This window comes from Cydia splendana, chromosome Z (genome assembly GCF_910591565.1).
Source record: "Cydia splendana chromosome Z, ilCydSple1.2, whole genome shotgun sequence".
Lineage (NCBI taxonomy): Eukaryota > Metazoa > Arthropoda > Insecta > Lepidoptera > Tortricidae > Cydia > Cydia splendana.
In genome coordinates this window covers 49,561,798-49,587,121 of record NC_085987.1, presented here as the reverse complement: position 1 = coordinate 49,587,121, position 25,324 = coordinate 49,561,798, and the positions used below count along the sequence as shown (strand labels likewise).

The window sequence follows — 25,324 nt, the reverse complement described above, 5'->3', positions numbered from 1 at the left end:
GACTTTTCCATGGGGGGTAAATGCCGTAATCGCCACGCTTGGCATGCGGGTTGGCGATCGCAGTATCTCCACCGCACTCAGGGGACGCTGCTGCCCATCCTCCGGTGGTCTTGGTCGTAGTTTAAGGACATACCCGGGTGAAATAAAATAAAATATTATAAAATCAACCCTTAAGGGGGGGGAAATAAGGGGGGAGAAAGTTTGTGTGGAAGAAAAATTAAATCAACAAATTTGTACCAAAAAAGAGCAAAAACGCATGGAAAAAATATTAAAACATTATATTTAAACTTTTAAAATGCCAAATTCAGTGTTTTTGTAAACTTTTTTAATCTTTGACTTTGGACATAGTTCCATTTGTATGGAAATCGTTACTACCGCGCGCTATAAATATTTTTTTTATTACGAAAAATTGTATAAATGCCTACTATAAAGTGATAGTTTTCAGAATAAAGAATACATGGGCTACATCATCCAATTTTTTATTTAGTGCAAATCGCCACACTGTGATTGTAACATCCAATATTGTCACAAAAACTTACATAACATTTTCATTTTTTGTACAAAAACCATTTTTAGGGTTCCGTACCTCAAAAGGAAAAACGGAACCCTTATAGGATCACTCGTGCGTCTGTCTGTCCGTCTGTCACAGCCTATTTTCTCCAAAACTACTGGACCAATTAAGTTGAAATTTAGTACACATATGCAAGTCTGTGACCCAAAGACGGACATGTAATGAAAACAAATGAATTTTAAATATAGGGGGCACTTTAGGGGCAAAATAAGAAAATTTAATAACAAAGTTTTGCAAACCATATCGTGTTACATATTAAATGAAAGGGCTTATTTTAAAGGTCTCAAATATATTTTTTTTATAATTTTATAATAAATAATTTAGAAGTTATTTAAGAATATAAGCAAAACATGACCATTCCTCCCCCCTTAACTCCGATACCACTAGGTCAAAAATTTTGAAAAAAATACTCATAATAGGTCTTTACCTCTAGATGACAGGAAAACCTATTAGAAATCTACAGTCAAGCGTGAGTCGGACTTAAGAAAAAAAACGCGGTTGGGCTGTTTTAGGGACACATCCGTTATGGTTTATGTGAAACGTGGTGTGGACAGCTATTGCGAAGGCCGAAGGCCGAACTACGCGTAGGGCCGAAGGCCCGAAGCGTCCCGCAGAGGCTCATTGAAACGCGCGGCCGAAGGCTGAGTTGCGGGAGGTTAGTGCTCAAACAGAGAACAGTTATAGTGTAAAACCTATAAGAAGTCTGCAGTCAAGCGTGAGTCCGGACTTAAGAACAGAAATTGCGGGTAGGCTGTATCAGGGCCACAAGTCACAACCGCAATTGTTTACGTGAAACGTGGTGTGGACAGCTAGTGCGAAGGTCGAGGGCCAAGCTTTGCGTGGGGCCGAAGGCCTGAAGCATCCGAGAGAGTTGCACCTCCACGCAAGGTCGAATGATGAGCTGTAGGAGGTTAGTGCTCAAACATATAACAAATAATTGGTTTAAGTAGCTAAATGAGAAGGCCGAACTGCTGTGTCAGACGTAGGTATATCTGTTATCTTGAAATAACAGAGATACGCCTAACCAACGCAAAAAGAATGTAGGCACTATGTTTAACTTAATATCAATGTCAGTGTCACAAAATCAGTCGCCGCGCGTCTCGATCGCGCGGAATCTGGATGCGGGGCGATCTGAACGGCGGGCGGAGACCGACGTCACTACTCTGGTTGCCGCAGGCACCCAGCGCGGGTGCGCATGCGGGGCGATCTGAACGGAGGGCGCAGCCCGACGTCACTACTCTGGGTGCCGCAGGCACCCAGCGCGGGCGCGCATGCGGGGCGATCTGAACGGCGGGCGCAGCCCGACGTCACTAATCTGAGTGCCGCAGGTACCCAGCGTGGGTGCGCATGCGGGGCGATCTGAACGGAGGGCGCAGCCCGACGTCACTACTCTGGGTGCCGCAGGCACCCAGCGCGGGCGCGCATGCGGGGCGATCTGAACGGCGGGCGCAGCCCGACGTCACTAATCTGAGTGCCGCAGGTACCCAGCGTGGGTGCGCATGCGGGGCGATCTGAACGGAGGGCGCAGCCCGACGTCACTACTCTGGGTGCCGCAGGCACCCAGCGCGGGCGCGCATGCGGTGCGACCTGAACGGCGGGCGCAGCCCGACGTCACTAATCTGAGTGCCAGAGATTATTATAGCGGGAGAGATCAATATTAATTTTCGGGATAAGACAAAAAATTAAATATCAGAATACCTTCTATCGCTCGGTTTCAGCCCACAAATTAAAGAATACACTACAAGGCAGAATACCACAATAGATAACATATTTAGTAATTTCCCACTACAATCCGGCACTATACATAATTTTTTTCAGTTACCATGATCAAATATGGGTTAGATTAAAAAAAAGTAAAAACCTTTGTAGAGTCTGTGCGAAAAGAGAAGAGTCGTGGTATGTATGTGGCTCAATACATGCCACTATTCTTCTCTTTCCAAACAGACTCTAACTTAGTTAAAATTTAATTTTGTATTATTCATTATTAAAAATTCTAAATTCTAAGTACAAAAAATTATTCTGCAAGAACACCTGAAGGGCCCTTTCACAAGTTTAGAACTAACCATATATTTAAAACAACAAAATGTCATTATAAAAATCTTAATATAAATAATTATTACAATACAGGTATAGTAACTATTAGTCTTAATGGTTAATAAATACATTATGTATTTTAGACTTAGATTCCTTATCGCGACGTACGGAACCCTCTCCAAGCGAGTGAAACTCGCGCTTGTCCGGTTTTTTTTTTGTATGAGAAGGTATAGTAATTATTTAAAAAATTAATTCCTCGTCCCTTAATTATACGAAAATGATATATAACTTGCCCTAGTTGCTAAGACTAGGATGGAATATAGCATAGATTGGACCTGGGGAGCCGACCCTTTCACCCCCCCCCCCTCCTTTTTAGGGGGTCTGCATGGTACGATCTCCTGGCTACCGGGCCAGATCAACTTTGTTTGACCTAAGGAACAATCGTGCCAAGCGGCATCGCCTGAGACTAAAGTGCATGCACTTCCATACATTTGTCTTACTTACTAACCCTACTATAAGCGTAGCGTTCAAACGTTAAGCGGGTTCTACTGTCATTTGGCTACGTACGTTGTGTATTTCCTCAGAGAGGCATTTTCGTACTTCTTCACCTGTGCTGCAGGCCGTAGTACGAACCTCGTTCACTGTAAATAAACACAATATTATATTCGATTACCGCGATAATTACTCATCATATATATAAAATTGAAAAACCAGAACCGGATAAAAAACGAGGGAAGAAGCGAGATGGCGCCTTACAAATTTCTAAAAAAGTTTTTGACACGTTTCTCGAATACGACGCACGTATGACAAGAAAAACCTGTTCAAATCAATTATCTACATATGGGAATAGAACTAGACCATAAAAACTATCGCTTCCGATGCGTATTTAATTTACAATAAGGAAAAGAAATTTTCATAACAATCTTCATCGGCCATTTCTCGGCAACTCTCGGTTGCTTTCGTTTGGCGGTGCTACAGATTAGACCAAATAATCCGTAAGTTAAAGTAAACTAAATTATGTTTGTCATGTTGGTATACAGGTATTTCTGAGTTTTTTTACACGAAGTAAAATAAAAAGTGCTGCCAACCTCAACCTTAGTCTATAGAGCCCATACGAGTGATTTATGTCATATATGACTTATCATTCTTATCAATCAAAGTAATTACTATATTATTATTATCAATTTGTATTTTGTTATTTTAAATCTATTTTTGAGTTATATTACCTATTCAGATTGACTTTCACGGTTTCGGCAAACATTGCCATTCGTCCGGGGAACGGGCTGAGAATGCTGAGATGGGCCAAAAATACAAAGTTGATAGTAAGTTATGTAAGATAAGATAAGACCTTTATTATGTTCAGATGTTATTGAGCGACCAGATAAAAATAAGCAAATGTACAGTCAGCAGTCGGCCAAATATCGTAATATAATTTTGTTGCCATAGAAATAAGGATGTGGTCCGATATAGTGGCGAAATATTGAGAGACAAAAGCGGCTAAATTCAGTGGTGGCTCGGACACTTAGAGAGAATGGGAGAGGATCTTGCCGTGAAGAGAGCGCAGGTACTTGGGACAACAAAATGGGAGACGCCCGAGTGGACGTCCTAGGTACCGCTGAAACGACGTAGTTGCTCAAGACCTGCTCAACCTCGGCCATGGCGACTGGCGAGAGCTATCGCAAGACCGAGAGGACTAGACTACCTATGTTTGTATGAAAAGGCGATTTAAGGGCGGTGGTCGTCCATATTCGTCTTAATGCGAAAATTAATCTAATGAACGTTTTTGCAACTAGGCTTATAAGAACAAATAATAATTTTATCTTGAAACAAGTTTTAAATAAATACGTGTAAATGAAAAAATACAATCTTGCCTTTTATCAAATCACATCATTTTTTGACAAATTTGCGAATTGAGTTATCCAAATAACGGCTACAAATAAGAAATCCCTATCACAGTTTTAAACCATGGCAGGGTTGAATACATAATAATGTCGGTATTTAACTAAACATAAGACGAACTCTTTATTTCATTTACGCGAGCGGAGCTGCGGGCCCGTCTAGTCATATATATAAAATTGAAAAACCAGAACGGGATAAAAAACGAGGGAAGAAGCGAGATGGCGCCTTACAAATTTCTAAAAAAGTTTTTGACACGTTTCTCAAATACGACGCACGTATGATAAGAAAAAACTGTTCTAATCTATTATCTAAGTATGAGAATATAACTAGAGCATAAAAACTATCGCTTTCGATGCGTATTTAATTTACAATAAGCAAAAGAAATTTTCATAACATTCTTCATTTTACGACTATCGGCTATTTTCGGAAACTCTCGGTTGGTTTCGTTTCGAACTTCAAGTAACCAAAATTATGTTTGTTATGTTGGTATGCAGTGATTTCGGCCTTTTTTACTCGAATTAAAATAAAAAGTGCTGTCAACCTCAACCTTTTACCTTAGTTTATGCCCATACGAGTGACATGCCATATAATGACTTATCAATATCAATAGTAATTTGTATTTTGTTGTTTTAAATTTCTTTTTGAGTTATGTTATTCAGATTTACTTTCACAGCTTCGGCAAACAAATTCGTCCGGGGACCGGGCTGCCGAGATGGGCCAAAAATACTAAGTTGATAGCAAGTTATAATATAGGTAGATAAAATTTAAGTGCATGTTCAGATATTTTTGAGCGAAACGACCTGGTGAAAATAAGCAAACGTACAGTCAGCAGTCGGCCAAATATCGTAATATAACTCTGTTGCTATAGAAATAAGGATGTGTTCCGATATACTGGCGGAATACTGAGAGACAAAAGTGGCTAAGCTTACATTGGCTCGGACATTTAGAGAGAATGGGAGAGGATCGTGCCGTGACGAGAGCGTACTTGGGACAACGAAATGGGAGACGCCCAATTGGACGTCATAGGTACCTACCGCTGGAACGACGTAGTTGCTCGAGATCTGCTTATCCTCGGCCATGGGGACTGGCGAGAGCTATCGCAAGACCGAGAAACATGGTGTGTTTTGTTTTGTCTTTTCTCGGAGGCCAGGATTCACATAACCGTAGTAAGTAATGTTAGTATTCAGAAAGGGAAATGGGGAGTACGTACGTTTGTACCAAAAGGCGATTTATGGGCGGTGGTCGTCCATATTCGTCTTAAGGCGGATATTAATCTAATGAACGTTTTTGCAATTAGGCTTATTAAAATAAATAATAATTTTATGTTGAAACGAGTTTTAAATAAATAACTACGTAGATGAAAAAGTATAATTTTGCCTTTTATCAAATCACATAATTTTTTTCAGATATTTTGCGTATTAAGTTATCCAAATAACGGGTACAAATAAGAAATCCCTATCACCGTTATGAACCCTGGCAGGGTTGACACACTCTTTATTTCATTTACGCGAGCGGAGCTACGGGCCCGTCTAGTCAAATATAACTCTGTAAATGAAGTATATTGCGTATAATGCTGACTTTAAAAAATATTCCGACGTTTTAAACCTTTTACAGCGGTCGTGGTCAACGAGAGATGAGGAAAAATATATTCATCTGTCAAAATTAGAATGTGCTAAGCTACCCACATACAAAAATAATGAACAATAACTATTTTTAAGGCTGGTTGTACGTTGTACGTGCACAATAAGGGCATAAAGCTAGTTAAAGTTAGACCAAGAAAAGACTGCAGCGATTTTGATTGCCCGCGCAGTGCAAGTGTTATTTATACGTCATAATTTCATAGAAGTTTGACGTTTAAGATAACACTTACAATGCGTGGGCTATCAAAATCGGTGCAGACTTTTCTTGGTCTAACTCTATACATTACCATTACTTTAAGTAATACTACTGTTACAGTTTTATTTAATGTGTAGATAAATAAGTATCCTTTGCATACAAGAGTCCGTCTAAGTACCATACAATGGGGTGAGTAGGGTTCGCGGTGAGAGTTGGGTTATGAATGGGGAGAGAAGGGATGAAAGGGGGGTGAGATGGGATTTTAAGGCTACTGCTACAAAAATAATGTATTACAATTTAAAATGGAGCTATATTAATACTCATAATAAAAAAAAATCGATCCAACAATCTTCCAAATTCACAATTGTATGAAAACCCAACTCTGATATACGAGAGACTACGGGGTGAGGTGGGTTTTCCTGTTTATCGTCAAAGTTATGAAATGGAACTACCCAAAATATAAAAACTTTTTACAAAAAAAATGAAACCGACTTCAAAAAGGATGAAATAAAATATTATCCTTTTTTATGTCTATGCGTTACCAACTGATATGTTTGAAGTCGGTGCCTAGCCAAATTTTGAAGCATACCATGACTTTGGTGCGATTCGATAAGGATTTACCTACGTTGGATTGCCTTACATGACGACAATGAACGTACTTTCTGTAGGTACAGTCGACGTTAAAAATATGTTTACACTTTTCGTCTTATTACAAAGTAGTAAGGTGCAAAAGTGTAAACATATCATTGACGTCGACTGGACCTAAGAACACACCTCAGAACACACGATCAAACCTTCTTGGCGCAGTCCGTACCATGTTTGTCGGCACATTAGTGTAAATATAAATGCATTTTTTTGCCGTCGTGTTTTTTAAAGAGCATTTCTTACTAATGCTGGAACAGTCTATTGCACGCAAGTGTGGGATTGGGACTGAGTTATTTCCCGTCCCTTATCCAGAGGACTATATATTACAAAATATAAAACAATTCAAGGAATTTACCTTCTTGCCAAATTTCACCTAAACCGGTTCAGTTGTTTAGCCATGAAAAGGCGACAAAGAGGCAGACAGAATTCTTTACACATTTATAATAGTTATTAGTACAGTTCTAATGGGATTTATAGCCATAAAGCTGATTATTTTTGACTGGTATTGTTACTACTTGGCTTGGCACCGACTTCAAACATATCAGTTGGTAACGCATAGACATAAAAAAGTATAATATTTTATTTCATCCTTTTTGAAGTCGGTTTCATTTTTTTTGTAAAAAGTTTTTATTTTTCCATTTTTAGTTATAACGCATTGTTAAGAGCGCGACGCATGAATGAAAAACAATATCATGTTTAACACTAAATTCGTGTACCTATTACTTTAGTAAATATGTAATCAGGAATTTTCTCGAGTCCGCCTGGGAAATTATAATTCCTGTCTACTAAATGCATCCGCCCGCCCCGCCACTGACCCAATCCCTCAGCCCCCCGATCACTCAACCTCACAGCACATCAACCCCTGATCCAGGAACCCCTCGATCCTGAACCAGCAACACTTCAACCGCCATTCCCCGACCCCTTAATCCCTGACCCCTTAACTCCTAACCCTAACCCCCGATCAGTAGCCTTACCAGCTTACCACGAATTTGACATTGATATATTCGCTGGCATGTGTGTAACTTACTTCCTATGCATCTCGCTCGTACTAACCTTAGTGTGAGCGAGATGCATAAAAAGTTACATTTAGCGAATATGACGTTAGCGAATATGTCAATGTCAAACTCGTGGTAAGGCTACAGTTGCAGTACATCAAATTGGTGGTTTTTGGAAGCAAATGCTCGAGTTACTTTAGAAAACCCCGAAATCACTTAACACGTGCCTTTAAAAATTGAGGAGTTCCCTCAATTCCTCATGGATTCAGACCAGAACCAAAAATAATACGGAAACACCTTGGAGGTAACTTCTTCCAAACAAATAAAGAATTACTCAAATCGGATCACAGGTGCCGGAGTAATCGCTGAACATACTTACATTTAAAGAAATCATCATCATTATCATCAAAATAATCATCACCATCAGGTCTACTTCATCAATTTGGTGGTTTTCGGGAGAAAATGCTCGAGTTGCTTAAGAAAACCCCCAAAACACCATGCATGTGCCTTTAAAAATTGAGGAGTTCCCTCAATTCCTCATGGATATGGGATCAGAACAGAACCAAATTAAAATGGGACCAACTCGGAGGTAGCTCCTTTCAAACAAAAAAAGAATTACTCAAATCGGACTACGGATGTCGGAGTAATCGGTGAACGTACATAGAAAAAAGAAAAATAGCCACAACCGAATCACAGTATAATAATAAAGAGTACTAACGTACAGTATGGACACTCCCTGCCTCCCGTTGAAAGTGCCGCCCACCCGCTCTCGGTTACCTCTCAGTTACCGGCTGGCAAGGACGCGACGACGCGGTGCGCAGAGCGGAGGCCACGTAAAATATTAAACAAATTTACAAATCTTTTTGCAATGGGCGTGTGTTGTGCTGTGTACGGTTGTTTAAGCTCTATAAACGACAAAACTAAAAGAAAGTTCTACAGATTCCCATTGGATGAATCAAGGCAAGTACATACCCAGTTATTTTTAAAGTGTTTTATGTTTTAGTAGAATACCAACTTACAATAGGTAGTTATGTTTAGTATTTCTTTTACCCTATCTGTTTTAGACCTAAACCTATCAGATCACACTGAAAACATCACAATATCTATATGAACAAAAAATCATGTTTTACTTACGTAATATTTTGATGGCCAGAATTTCCTTACAACAATTTTGTTACTTCGTTTATACTGATTCAAAATAGGAAACTATTGTATAAATCGAGCTTAGATACCCACCTTACAACATAATACGATTCTTATTTCTTCCTAATTCGCGCAATGAGTTTTGAGTCATTGAGGTCATCGAACTTGACAACAAAATGGCGGGAACCCTAGCACGTCTTATCTCACTCACACAAGCATGGTACGCGTTCACCCACACGAGCTTAGACTGTGTGCGTAGGAACGCGTTTGTTTCATACATTTGACCGCCAGTGTCCGGGGTGTGACCGAATACAGAACCTCCTCCTTCTATGAAATTGAAGTCGGTTAAAAATAAAAACTAAAATACAAACGTCCGGAACACTTATTATAGTTATTATATATGTCGTAGTCAGATCGTATAATCCGCCGTATTACATTACGGCTAGCCGTTATCAAAAACAGGGGCGTTTTGAAATGCGGCGGTTCGACGATTAGCCGGATTGTCATTGCGATACGTTCTTCAATAAGGCGGCCAACGTTTAGCCGCATCGTACTACTATTTTAGATTGTAGAGTGACCAGTTCTTTCGGTCGCCTACGTAACCGGAGTTTGACAATGTTTGCAATTTAATTTATTTTTACCATGGTCCCACCGCACTACATGTGTTTCTTTTCCAAAACATTTCCTTCACAACTTAAATAGACGGAGCCCCGCGGGGCTCCTATTTCTGGGCGGTTTGCCCTTCGGGCATCTGAAGCTACCTAACGAACCTAACCTACTTACCTACCTACGCTTTTTTCCCCAAAGTGTAATGTTTTCACGGACGTCTCACTAAATCAATAGGTAGGTAGGTTAGGTTCGTTAGGTAGCTTCAGATGCCCGAAGGGCAAACCGCTCAGAAATAGGAGCCCCGCGAAGCGGGGCTCCGTCTAGTTAAGTTGCGAAAGAAATGTTTTTTGAAAAGAAACAGTCCGACGAACTCCAGATTTGATGGACACCCCAGCGTTTGTCAGGCAGCGCCACGGGTGTTAAAAATGGGAACTAAAAACTGTCAAAGCGGCGGCTAATGACTCGCTGTATTACATTACGGCTAGCCGTGTTGAAGAACGTATGGCGCCGAATACATTCCGGCGGATTCTCATTCAGCCGCATTCAATCCGGCTAATCGTTAAACCGCCGCATTTCAAAACGCCCCTGTTTTTGAAAACGGCTAGCCGTAATGTAATACGGCGGATTATACGATCCGACTGCGACATATACACCATTCAGTTTGCATATGTAAAAATAAAATGTTATCGAGGTTTGAAAGTCAGTTTTGCACCTACTCACCCCATTTTACGGTACCTAAACTATAAACCGGCTGTCTAGATTTATTCAAGTAGGCCTCGCAACTAGCTCTTTCGAACTATCGTTTACTTTGCACATAGGTAATATTAAGCCAATTATCAGAATAAGCTTGTTAAATATTAAATGTAATGTCGTATATTGTTTTGGTCTAGTGTTTCTAGCATAACATCTTACCTACATGTCAAAAAAATACAGCACAAGTAGGTACATTGTGCTACGAGGGCGGTAAGTAAAATTTTGCAAACGAGATCTATCTGGTGCTTAAGCACTGACAGCCTAGACGCTTCGGGCCTTCGGCCCTACGCGGAGCTCGGCCTTCGGCCTTCGCATTTAGACACTTGTACTATTGTTCTGTGCTAAAGCACTGACGTCCTGGACGCTTCGGGCCTTCGGCCCTACGCGGAGCTCGGCCTTCGGCCTTCGCATTTAGACACTTGTACTATTGTTCTGTGCTAAAGCACTGACGTCCTAGACGCTTCGGGCCTTCGGCCCTACGCGGAGCTCGGCCTTCAGCCTTCGCATTTGGATACATTTACTATTCTTCTGTGATTAAGCACTTAAATCCTGGACGCTTCGGGCCTTCGGCCTTCGCATTTAGACACTTGTACAATTGTTCTATGCTAAAGCACTGTCATCCTGGACGCTTCGGGCCTTCGGCCCTACGCGGAGCTCGGCCTTCGGCCTTCGCATTTAGGCACTTATACTATTGTTCTGTGTTTAAGCACTGACAGCCTGGACGCTTCGGGCCTTCGGTCCTACGCGGAGCTCGGCCTGCGGCCTTCGCATTTAAACACTTGTACTATTGTTCTGTGTAAGCACTGACATTCTGGACGCTTCGGGCCTGCGGCCCTACGCGGAGCTCGGCCTTAGTCCTTCGCATTTAGACACTTCTACTATTGTTCTGTGTTTAAGCACTAATAACATCCTGGACGCTTCGGGCCTTCGGCCCTACGCGGAGCTCGGCCTTCGGCCTTCGCATTTGGACACATGTACTATTGTTCTGTGATTAAGCACTTAAATCCTGGACGCTTCGGGCCTTCGGCCCTACGCGGAGCTCGGCCTTCGGCCTTCGCATTTAGGCACTTATACTATTGTTCTGTGTTTAAGCACTGACAGCCTGGACGCTTCGGGCCTTCGGTCCTACGCGGAGCTCGGCCTGCGGCCTTCGCATTTAAACACTTGTACTATTGTTCTGTGTAAGCACTGACATTCTGGACGCTTCGGGCCTGCGGCCCTACGCGGAGCTCGGCCTTCGTCCTTCGCATTTAGACACTTCTACTATTGTTCTGTGTTTAAGCACTAATAACATCCTGGACGCTTCGGGCCTTCGGCCCTACGCGGAGCTCGGCCTTCGGCCTTCGCATTTGGACACATGTACTATTGTTCTGTGATTAAGCACTTAAATCCTGGACGCTTCGGGCCTTCGGCCCTACGCGGTGCTCGGCCTTCGGCCTTCGCATTTAGACACTTGTACTATTGTTCTATGCTAAAGCACTGACATCCTGGATGCTTCGGGCCTTCGGCCCTACGCGGATCTCGGCCTTCGGCCTTCGCATTTAGAAACTTATACTATTGTTCTGTGTTTAAGCACTGACAGCCTGGATGCTTCGGGCCTTCGGCCCTACGCGGAGCTCGGCCTTCGGCCCTACGCGGAGCTCGGCCTTCGGCCTTCGCATTTAGACACTTGTACTATTGTTCTGTGTAAGCACTGACATTCTGGACGCTACGGGCCTTCGGCCCTACGCGGAGCTCGGCCTTCGGCCTTCTCATTTAGACACTTGTACTATTGCTCTGTGCTCAAGCACTGACATTCTAGATGCTTCGGGCCTTCGGCCTTCGCATTTAGACACTTATACTATTGTTGTTAAGCACTAACACATGGATGCTTCGGGCCTTCGGCTCTACGCAGAGCTCGGCCTTCGGCCTTCGCATTTAGACACTTGTATTGTACTATTGTTCTGTGCTAAAGCACTGACATCCTTGACGCTTCGGGCCTTCGGCCCTACGCGGAGTTCGGCCTTCGGCCTTCGCATTTAGACACTTGTACTATTGGTCTGTGTTTAAGCACTGACATCCTGGATGCTTCGGGCCTTCGGCCCTACGCGGAGCTCGGCCTTCGGCCTTCGCATTAGCTGTCCACACCACGTTTCACGTCAGTCATAGCGGCTGTGTCCCTGATACAGCCTATCTCCATTTTTTTAAATAAGTATTTAAATATAAGTATTGAATTTAAATAAAAATAATGACTTGGCCTCGATAAACATTGTTTTAGTTTATCTAGATACATTTTTGTTTCATATGAAAAAGAGCAAAATAAACATACATTCAATTCAAACACTCGATGACAGGTTAAGATGCCACTTTTTTGAGAATTACTCATTTACCTAAGTGTATCTCCTATTAGCGCTATCTAAAATCACACTATACTTTGGATAGTTCCACACGTCATCATCTTCTCTCGTCGTCTCGGCTTTTTGCCACGGCTCATGGGAGCCTGGGGTCGGCTTGGCATCTTAGCAACTAACCCCGACTTGTTTTTGCCACGGCTCATGGGAGCCTGGGGTCGGCTTGGCATCTTAGCAACTAACCCCGACTAGTTTTTGCCACGGCTCATGGGAGCCTGGGGTCGGCTTGGCATCTTAGCAACTAACCCCGACTTGTTTTTGCCACGGCTCATGGGAGCCTGGGGTCGGCTTGGCATCTTAGCAACTAACCCCGACTTGTTTTTGCCACGACTCATGGGAGCCTGGGGTCGGCTTGGCATCTTAGGAACTAACCCCGACTAGTTTTTGCCACGGCTCATGGGAGCCTGGGGTCGGCTTGGCATCTTAGCAACTAACCCCGACTAGTTTTTTACGAAAGCGACTGCCACACTTAGAGCATACAGTACGTAACATTCAGTAACACCCCCTGTCACAAACCTTGCACCATGTGCATAACATCGTATACCTAATACTTAAAGAAATGTCCATTTGTGATATGTTTGTGTGCGTCAAAATGAGAATGGACCCTATTACTAAGACTCCGCTGTCCGTCTGTCCGTCCGTCTGTCTGACACCAGGCTGGAACTCATGAACCGTGATAGCTAGACAGATGAAATTTTCACAGATGATGTATTTCTGTTGCCGCTATAACAGCAAATACTAAAAACAATATAAAATAAATATTTAAATGGGGCTCCCATACAACAAACGTGTTTTTTTGCGTATTGGTACGTTAATGGTATAGTACGTCGTGCGCGAGTCCGTCTCGCACTTGGCCGGTTTTGTTTTTATTCAAATGTGTGAGTGTCTCTTCGTTATCGCAAAATTCGACAGATGTCTTTGTACGCAATTACGACATATAAAAGGCTTCTCCAGTCATTGTATGCTCTAAGCTGCCATCTGACCAACCCAGAGGGGAAACTATTAGCCATTATTGGGATTAATCCGGTTCCCTCACAAAGTTTTCCTTCACTGAAAATTTACTCATGAATATCAAATGACAAATAATGTGCCTATCGTATCGTACATCATTTCCGATAACCTCATTGGTACAAGCCGGGGTTGGCTACCACTGCGTTATTTGCTGCTGTTTGTGAATACGGTTGACTGGTAATGAATGGCATTACGTTCGCCTTTTGAACATTAAGTTTTTCTTTTGTGCAAAAATGAATAAATAAATAAATATATTTACCACGGTTGCACGCAGCAGCGATTTGATTCGCTTGGTCTTGTGTTAGTAAGCCCATGTCTACGGGGAACTTCATCCAGTCAAGCATTTCTCTCTCGTCGTACTCTTGCTCCTCTGTTATCTGCAAAGGACAAGCTATATGAAACTAGAAGCAATGTGCCAATTTATGACTATACTGTAACTAGTGCGAGTGAGACATAATCCTCCATAGTAGGGGAGCCCAAGAGCGGATTTTTAGAGTTACTCGAGCGTGTCAGATTAATATACGAGTGATATATTTGTACTAGGGTAGGGTTGGCTGTACGGATTAGTCGGCGACTAGTCGTCTAGTCGCCGACTAGTCGGTAAAGCTTAATACTATCCACACACAAATTTACAGTCGGCGACTAGTCGGCAAAAAACGCCGAATAGTCGGCCTATTATTTGTTGCAGAAAACAGCTTAGGAGATATGTTCACGTGTGTTGAACATACGACTAGGTACATCAGCAGCAGAGCTAATTGGGACAACAAACCGCCGACTACGGAAACGCACGCTAACGTAACTCGATCTCATTGTATAGAATCACTCATATGCAGAATTTTTGTATAAATAGAATAATTATTGTAAATAAACCCTCTTTTCTCATTTGGACACCGTGTTTACTTCATCAACCAGGTTACTCCGTCACTGACGTCACTGTGGCATAAGACACCTTCACGCCTCAATTAGTTGCATGAGTCGGTGTAACTAGCAGTGACTATCCAAAAACCCATTTACCCATATCCTTCCAACCTTCCGTCTGTACCCGTAGGTCGCAAAGGAAAGCAGACATCCCTATTTATTATATTTATTTATATGTAAACTGAATCTATGGTAGGGCTAGGGAATTATGGTTGTTTAGGGTTGACTAGGGCAGTAGGAGTTAGGCATAATAGGTTTACAGCTCTCCCATAGATAAAGATAGTTGAATCCGTTCTGGATTTAACAACATAAAAGCAATAAACAGCCAATATTAAGCATATATTATTATGTTAAAATGTACCTATGTTACTCAAATGTATACCTATCTATTAAAGCATCATACTTAAGCCGACCACTGACTAACAGGCCGCCGGACAATATCGGCCTGTCAGTTAGAACAAAAATTTGACAGCTCCGAACAACTGACAGGCCGATATCGTCCGGCGGACTGGTAATCAGTGGGCCCCTTTACAAGTATTGTTCATACTATCATATTATATTCATGCACGTCGTCGCAGTCCGTATGTATATTTTATAGTGGGTTACAATTACAATCGCAACATTACAGATGGTACTATTTATATTTCTTTCTATTATTTGAGGTGTATTTAATAAAACGGTTAGGCCCTCAAAAAGCATAGAAAGAAAAGTCAATGCACAAAGGGGTACTTATAGAGAGAGAAGTTGAGTTGAAGTTCCCTGCGAGAACGAATCATGAATGAAATAATCCCCAGAGGAATAATTTACAGAGCACACTTTTCGTAGAGGCCATGTCCGCTGGGGAAAGGCTCAATCTTGACTGGCCACTACTACGCAAAACTAACGCGTACTGCTGATCGGGTCAAGATCACTAAAAATTATGAATTGGGACTCCTAACGACCAATCATTAGTTATTTGGACCAGCGGGGAACATCATTCAGTTAATATGATTAATAGCGAAACGAAAGGATCAATGTGATCGTTTTTGGCGACTAGCCGACTAATCGTCCATCCGAGCGCCTATTAGTCTACTAGTATAAAAAATACACAGCAATATTCATTACACATATTTTTTCGCCAAACTGCATGATAGTTTGTTGGCGGCACTCAACAATCTTCCTTAATCTACTGTGTAAGTGGTAGGTAGTAAGTATTACCGTGTGTAGTGGGTAGTACTAGCTAGGTAGGTAGTAGTAGGTAGGCAGTACTACCTAGTAGGTAAGGCTACCTACCTACTAACAGCAACACACATACCTTATTACCAGTCGTTAGGCCTTATCTTATTGCAACGAACGACAACTTATATCTTATTAGGCCTTCCAAATTGGTCAGAGAAATGTGGCACCTATGGAATATTTGTTCCAGGTACCTAACCTACTTAAAATACAGTCGAGAATACAATCGCAATCCAGCGCGAGAACGCTGCCTGCGTGTTGGGCACCCTCCCAAAGGCACCAAATTATGATAGGTATTTTTAATTTTAGTTATTTTAATTGTAGTTAGTTTTATATTCCTGTTTATGTGTTTTAATCATTTATATTAATAAATTTCTTTCACACATCTTAATATCTAGTAGTTACTATGCTAAATTATAATACAGTGGAACCTGGATAATTGCAATCTCAAGGGACCGGCCATTTTTTGTCAATTAACCAGGTTTTTCATTTAAGCAGGTCGTGTCAATTAACGAGGTTCAAAAAATCGTTGTGTCAATTATAGAGGTTTTCATTAATAGAGGTTGCGTTCTGACAAATTTCTTTTATGGAGGTACAAATAACCATTGAAAGTAGATTTACACGCTTACGTTCTGGGTTTCTGGTCTATTATATACACTACATTAATTACTACTTCATTTTCTTATTAATCATTTGGGTTTGAAAAATTTCCTTGAATTGTAGAAGAAAGTTTTACTAGAATGTAAAAAGCATACTTTGTTTTTGATTTAATCAAAACTATTTCACCTACTACAGGCTGCGATAAATACCCAATAAATAAATTGAATTCTGGATGAAGATATAAATAAAATGATCATTGCTATTAAAATATTCTTTCTGCTGTCTATTATTTAATTTATTTCAATTACAGAGGTAATAAGTAAGACTAGTTTCAATAATAGAGGTAAAAAGAAGAGCAGAAATAACGGATTTTTTTAGCACAGTGTCAATTATAGAGGTCTTAGTTGCGATGTGGTCAATTACAGAGGCAAAATTACGAAAAGCCCTAAAAATCTAAATTGCAATTATAGAGGTTCCATAATTTCAATTATAGAGGCCTTTTGGTCTCAAGGGACCGGGACCGGACTTTTGGTTGCAATTATTGAGGTTTTCCATTTATCCAGGTGCCAATTAACCAGGTTTCACTGTATGTTTATTCTCAGTTTAAAGAAATCTTTATTCTCAAAAGAATTACATTAAATTCGCTTACATGAGAAATATACATATTTAGTTAGTTTTAGCGTGCAGTATTTAACGATAAGGTTATTAGTAACTTAATCTAAACATTAACAATAATATAATATCGTCTAAATTTGTGGGTAATTTTTAGTTGCTAAACAGGACAGTGTGCATTGAGTTGTTCTGGCCGGTCGCAGATAACACGTCTACGAGGGCATTGATGGGTGATCGGATGGATGCGGCATATCGCGCGTAGGACAAAAACTTTGAACTCAAAGTAACGCTAGACTTTTTGGTTATTAGGTTTTTGGTTATTCTAAGGAATAATAATGTTGAACTTAAGCTACAAGTTCATACAGACTTATTAGATCAGAATCTTACTATATACTTACCCAGAACATATATTACATGCCCGATTCGAACTTTAAGATACGTCAATTAATAGATCTAGAAACGATATGGATTAGAAGTGTCAGTGTCAAAAGTGAAGTTTTTGTTAGAAGAATCGTCACATTTGACACTGTTTGTCAGAATTGTAACACAAACATTGTAGGTACAACTTTAAATAGAAATGCCCAAATAATATGTGTAAAAATAAAAACCACGTCCTTAGTAAGTATTCTGTGTTTATCCATGTGGTTGTGTACTTAAATAACATTTTACGTGTTTTTATTCACCATCGGCGGTCCGCTGCGCTGCGTCATATTTGACTCGCTTAGACCGAGCCGTGTCCAGGCCGGAACTGCCGGCGCTTATTTTTCTATGACATGACAGGCGATCATGTGATGCTTTCCATGGAAAACGATGCGCCGGAAGCTCCGGTCCGGACACGGCCTGGTCTAACGTGAGTCATCTTTAAAATCTGTACCTGAGAGTGCAGTGTAGACGTTGATGTGTTATGTACTGCACCTTAAGTATTAGTTCTACGCGTAGCACATTTCATATTGACCATGGCGGCACGCGTGGTTCTAACCTGGTTCGAAGTGACCAACTTGTACGCTGTCGGGCCGCCTTTGATAGATAAATAAAACGCATAATTTTGCAGCAATTATGCAGCTAGATATACAGCGAGCTCAATCCAATGATAAAGTGGCCACGCGTGCAGTTTCGCAGGTGGGTGGATGACCTTGTGATAAAAAATAACAACAAAACTTACAATTTCCATTTTTGAAAACACGCACATCATTAAGCAGTCACTGTTCGCTGTTCGGCAGTCGATAAGAATCCAATTGAATATTTTAAAAAGCTCTTCTTGTGCCTTAAAATAACCGGGAAATAATCAGTAAGAAAAAATATGGTTTTACGAAATAATGTGTTAAAAATAGTTATGTACGTTAAAATAACAGATACCGTCAATTTGTTTATTGTTTGACATTAAAGGCATGTAAGGCAGAAGCCAATTCAAAATACAGCCACGATTTAAAATAACGGTGACGTAGGTATAGATCACCTTGCTTATAATATATGGAAGTGATAGCGGTTCGTTTTCTGCAAACGATTATCGTCTTGGCTAGCCCCCCTAGGCTTGAAGTCGAAATAAACATGATCGTATTAAGATGGTGATGGTTCTACTGCAAGTATGTACATATTTGTTTACTAACCATACAAGAAACGGGCAGCTGTGCCCACAACACCGCTGTCATAAAGACGAAATAACGAGTAATCTTCATCGTCGTTAAACTGCAACAGAAGGTAGGTATTTATTATGAATAGATTTATTTATACACTTGTTTTTTCGTTAGTTAGTTAGATATTTATAAAGTTTGGTAAGTTTGAGTTCATTCTGGGAGTAATAAATACGAAATCTCAATGGGGGACGAAATATTCCATACGTTTTCGTTACTCGGGGAAAGATTGTGTAGGACATAATACGGTGAAATTGCGCTAACATTGTACTGAATAGGGAACTTCATCTATTCGCCAAAAAGACAACAAAATCATAATCGGCGCACATAAGGTACCTGTGCTAAAGAAGGCCCGGTTCTTAAACAAGCCTACATACTTTCAAAATTTAATACTTTAATCTGCCCCAGACGGCAAATGACTGCCGTTTTGCCATTTCTTTGCATAGTTGTAAAATGCTATATCACCAAATATTAACCCTAAAAGCAAAAAAGCTTTCGAAAAAATAAAAACAAAGGAAAAGTTTTTTTTACCCGACTACGGCAACGCAAAAGGAGGGTTATGATTTTGACCGGTATGTTTGTGGATATGTATGTATGTATGTATGTATGTTCATCTGTTCCCTCATAACTTCTAAAGTACGCATTGAAATTTGACAAACGACGTGTCATTCGAATCGTCTTAATCGTCCGCTGGTTATTGGCTATATGACGTTACAAAAAAATGAACACGGCGCCCTCTAGAGGTCATAAAGTCACGAACCAAAAAAATAAAAATAAGTAATGATGACGTGTTGTATATCATTTGAAAGAGCGCAATTAGCACAATTCAAATATATACATATTGTTAGTTTTGCACCCGGCTTTGCTTGCATGCACCCGATAAAACATTAATTTATCTGGTAGGTAATTCGAACTACGAATCTACAATCGCTCTGGATTCTATCTATCCGCGTGTTACGCGACTACGGCGATACAAGAAGGATTTTTCAAAAGAAATTTGTTTGGCCGCTATATACATGGTGTTTTTTAAAATGACCTGCAATATTTTATAACGTGAATAGGTATAGAAGTCCAGATCACCAAATTTTTTAACGAGATCGGGTTAGGTCCCATGGTAAAAGTTGCTTAGTAATCTTAGTATATTCACCTCGTTAAAATTCGCAGTGGTCAGGCGAAGCATACTGAAACGTACCTATGTGACGCACCGGACTCGGTCCAAAAGGCGACACTAAAAGGGTCAGGCGTAGCCCGACGTACGAGGCTCGCTGTACGTGTTCCAAAACCGGGCGCCTTCGGCGCCCTCATACTAAAAGAGTCGGTTGTAGCCCGACGTACGAAGCACGATGTACGCGTTCCAAAGCCGGGCGCCTTCGGCGTCCTCATACTAAAAGAGTCGGGCGTAGCCCGACGTACGAGGCTCGCTGTACGCGTTCCAAAGCCGGGCGCCTTCGGCGCCCTCATACTAAAAGAGTCGAGCATAGCCCGACGTACGAAGCACGATGTACGCGTTCCAAAGCCGGGCGCCTTCGGCGCCCTCATACTAAAAGAGTCGGGCGTAGCCCGACGTACGAGGCACGATGTACGCCTTCCAAAGCCGGGCGCCGAAGGCGCCCTCATACTAAAAGAGTCGGGCGTAGCCCGACGTACGAGGCTCGCTGTACGCGTTCCAAAGCCAGGCGCCGAAGGTGACTTCAAATATTATTGTAAGTAACGAAATCCTGACCCCAAAATTAATTAAATAAAAAATAAGTTCAAAAACTAAAACCCGACTACTGCAAATCGCGCTCTAAAAAGTATGAAACAAGATAGAATTCTTATCTGAAATTATCATATAGGAAAATTATAAGAGTTATCATTTTTTTATATATTTACAGAGATTCAGAGGATAGCCGTGGTCGTATGCCACTTTACCTTAAAGTTTATAATCTTGGCATATGATAACTCTTATAATTTTCCTATATGATAATTTCAGATAAGAATTCTATCTTGTTTCATACTTTTTAGAGCGCGATTTGCAGTAGTCGGGTTTTAGTTTTTGAACTTATTTTTTATTATCTAAACTACTGAAATGTTTTTGGCAACTTAAACACATTATGGATTACAAATGTCTTTACAATTGGTTTACAAATAGTGAAATTTTCACTTTGATTTTTTTTTGTTATTTTATGTCCATAAACTAATATTATAAAACATTACGACATATTTTTCAAACACATTCACTTGGATCAACAGGGCAAAAATACCGTATGAGAGTAAACAAAATAAGATACAACAACCGGGAATTCCATATCGACCGCCGATGATTTAAGTGTACGAATGTGATTTTAGATCTTGACAAATGTTATTGGCTGTATGCGGCTTGGTTGTACATACACTCATACAGTGCTGCGAACTTTGTGCAGTGTGAACTTTGTGCTTGAACAGTGTGCGAGCAACATTAGCGATTCCAATTACCATACTATTTAATCTTTCTTTATCATCTGGGTATTTCACAGACAGAAATTTCATAGAATGTCGTTTCCCAGAAATTATTTCATATATTATTTGGTTCATATATTTTCAGTTCCAATATTATTGTTTCATAGACTATTGACTTGGTTGAAACATATTTCATAGAAATTCAGTTGAATGTATATTACTATCAAACTTTTTAAATTTAGAAACTTATCAAACAGTAGAATTATGTTTCGTGTATTCTTGTTTCGTAGACACAGATTTCATAGATTGTTGTTTCATAGGAACTGTTTAATATAATATTTAGTTCGAGTATTTTCTTTTCAAATATTATTATTTCAGAACGTATGCACTTCATTTAAATTTATTGATATTAAACTCAATGCAAAGAATTGTAATATTAGAACTGCGACCCGCGCAGAAACAAACTGTTGCCAGAAAAGTACGTTAGGTTAGGTAAGAACTGCGACCCCCGCAGAAACAAACTGTTGGTAGAAAAGTAGGTTAGGTTAGGTTAGAACTGCGACCCCTGCGGAAACAAACTGTTGCCAGAAAAGTAGGTTAGGTTTGGTTAAAACTTCGACCCCCGCAGAAACAAACTGTTGCTAGAAAAGTAGGTTAGGTTAGGTTAGAACTGCGACCCCCGCAGAAACAAACTGTTGCTAGAAAAGTAGGTTAGGTTAGATTAGAACTGCGACCCCCGCAGAAAAAAAATGTTACCAGAAAAGTGGGTTAGGTTAGGTTAGATAAAGATCTATGATTAAATTTTTGACAAAGTAAGTATTGAGTTACTGAGCCTTCTATGAAATTAAAATATTACGTTTAATAAAATGTGAAACAATATTCTATGAATATGCAGGCTTGGAAACAAGTTTTATATAAAGTAAATATTATAAGGAATAATAATATATGACCTGAAATTTTATGACATGAATTTCGAAACATTAATTTTCTGAACTATAAAAAATCTACAAGTACAGCTTCTACAATGTAAGTGCACTGGAAGTTGATCATTCTATGAAATGATAATATGAGAAACATTTTCTATGAAGCACAGTTCTACGATAATGTAGTATATGAAACAACGTACAACCCATCTGGGTCTTTACCAATGATTTGGAAGCTTTCGGCAGTAACAATACAATACAATACAATACAAATACTCTTTATTGCACACCTCAATAAAAGAAGACAATACAAAAGAAAACAGAAATACAAGCAGAGGTAAACAACAGGCGGTCTTAACCCCCCTACATCACCACCCCCCCCACCCCCCACCCTATTTTTAAGAGCGGTGACAATACAGAATACAGATCTTTATTGGTAAAAGCAAATTTTACAGGTCACATTTTATACATATTTACAAAAAATATTTATTAACAAGCGTGACATTCAAAATTACCGTGCCATTTCAAAATTATCCGTTATTCCTAAACTTTTTAAGAAAATAATTTTTGATGACCTTAATGGCGTAATTAGGTCTCTGTTAATACATCAACAACTTGGATTTGTCAACAAGCGATCTACTGAGTCTAACCTATGCGAACTAATTGATTTCGCATTGGATGCTATGGACAGGGGATTTCAGGCAGACTCCATATACACAGATTATTTTAAGGCATTCGACAAAATTTCGCACTCTATACTTATAAAAAAACTAGCAACCTTTGGCATTCATGGAACGCTTCTAAGGTGGCTTACATCATACCTACGTAATAGGACCCAGGCTGTAGCTGTCAAAGGCTAAATTTCCAATTTCGTACCCATTTCATCTGGTGTCCCCCAGGGGTCTCACCTTGGTCCCTTGCTATTTAATATCAACATATACGACGTAGCCAAATGCTTTCAACATTATCGACTACTATTGTATGCCGACGATACCAATTTTTTTACTATTGTTAACTCAGAGAATGACTGCCGTAATCTACAAAGTGATCTCAATAGACTAAGTTCTTATTGTTCAGCTAATAAACTATTTTTAAATATAGAGAAATGCTGTTCCATTTCATTTTCTCGTAAGTGCAATCCTATAGCATTCAATTACTCTCTTGATAATAAACCTCTTAAAGTAGTTAAGGATTTAGGAGTAATTTTAGATAGTGAATTGCAATTCGTTTCGCATATAAATATAAAAACTTTTTACAAAAAAAATTGAACCGACTTCAAAAAAGATGAAATAAAATATTATCCTTTTTTAAGTCTATGCGTTACCAACTGATATGTTTGAAGTCGGTGCCAAGCCAAATTTTGAAGCATACCATGATTTTGGTGCGATTCGATAAAGATTTACCTACGTTGGATTGCCTTACACGACGACATTGAACGTACTTTCTGTAGGTACAGTCGACGTTAAAAATATGATTACACTTTTCGCCTTATTACAAAGGAATAAGGTGCAAAAGTGTAAACATATCATTGACGTCGACTGGACCTAAGAACACACCTCAGAACACACGATCTCACGATCAAACCTTCTTGGCGCAGTCCGAACCATGTTTGTCGGCAAATTAGTGTAAATCCAATGCATTTTATTGACGTCTTATTTTTGAAAGAGCATTTCTTACTAATGCTCGAACAGTCTATAGCACGCAGTTGTGGGATTGGGACAGTTATTTCCCGTCCCTTATCCAGAGGACTACATTTCAAAATATAAAACAATTCAAGGAATTTAACTTCTTGCCAAATTTCACCTAAAGCGGTTTAGTTGTTTAGCTATGTAAGGCGACAAAGAGGCAGCCAGAATTACTTACACATTTATAATAGTTATTACTAACAGTTCTAATGGGATTTATAGCCACAAAGCTGATTATTTTTGACTGGTATTGTTACTACTTGGCTTGACACCGACTTCAAACATATCAAACGGTAACGCATACACTTAAAAAAGGATAATATTTTATTTCATCCTTTTTGAAGTCGGTTTAATTTTTTTTTTTAAAAGTTTTTATTTTACCATTTTTAGTTTTAACGCATTGTTAAGAGCGCGACGCATGAATGAAAAACTAGATCATGTGAACACTAAATTCGTGTACCTACCTATTACTTTAGTAAATATGTAATCAGGAATTTTCTCGTGTCGAGTCTGGGAAATTATAATTCCTGTCAACTAAATCCATCCTCCGCCCCGCCACTGACCCAATCCCTCAGCTCCCCGATCACTCAACCTGACAGCGCATCAACCCCTGATCCAGGAACCCCTCGACCCTGAACCAGCAACCCTTCAACCGCCATTCCCCGATCCCTTAATCCCTGACCCCTTAACGCTTTACCAGCTTAACACGAGTTTGACATTGATATATTCGCTAGCATGTGTGTAACTTACTTCCTATGCATCTCGCTCGAACTAGTTAACATTAGTGTGAGCGAGATGCATAAAAATTTTAAAAGTGGGTTATGAAGACGGTAGCGAATATGTCAATGTCAAACTCGTGGTAAGGCTACTGATTGGGGGTAGCGTCAAACTCATGGTAAGGCTACAGTTGCACTGCATCAAATTGGTGGTTTTCGGAAGCAAATGCTCGAGTTACTTTAGAAAACCGCGAAATCACTTTACACGTACCTTTAAAAATTGAGGAGTTCCCTCAATTCCTCATGGATTTGCATCATCAGACCAGAACCAAAAATAATACGGAAACACCTTGGTGGTAACTTCTTCCTAACAAAAAAAGAATTACTCAAACGGATCACAGGTGCCGGAGTAATCGCTGAACATACTACATTTAAAAAAATCATCATCATTATCATCAAAACAATCATCATCATCAGGTCTACTTCATCAAATTAGTGGTTTTCGGGAGAAAATGCTCGAGTTGCTTAAGAAAACGCCCAAATCATTATTATGCATGTGCCTTTAAAAATTGAGGAGTTCTCTCAATTCCTCATGGATCTCATCATCAGAACTGAACCAAATTAAAATGGGACTAACTCGGAGGTAGCTCCTTTCAAACAAAAAAAGAATTACTCAAATCGGACAACGGATGTCGGAGTAATCGGTGAACGTACATAGAA

At 40.1% G+C, this 25,324-nt stretch overlaps 1 protein-coding gene across 1 annotated transcript in view; it reads right to left on the bottom strand.

The window, feature by feature from the left end:
- LOC134804062 (uncharacterized) overlaps positions 1 to 25,324 on the bottom strand; it is a 211,024-nt gene that overhangs the window by 176,379 nt on the left and 9,321 nt on the right. Inside the window, exons 2-5 of the mRNA XM_063776958.1 lie at positions 18,839 to 18,917; positions 18,394 to 18,495; positions 14,146 to 14,263; positions 3,173 to 3,246 (exon numbers count right to left, since the gene is read on the bottom strand). Coding sequence (XP_063633028.1) covers positions 3,173 to 3,246; positions 14,146 to 14,263; positions 18,394 to 18,495; positions 18,839 to 18,907 — 363 coding nt within the window. The 5' untranslated portion in view covers positions 18,908 to 18,917. The remainder of the gene's footprint in view (positions 1 to 3,172; positions 3,247 to 14,145; positions 14,264 to 18,393; positions 18,496 to 18,838; positions 18,918 to 25,324) is intronic.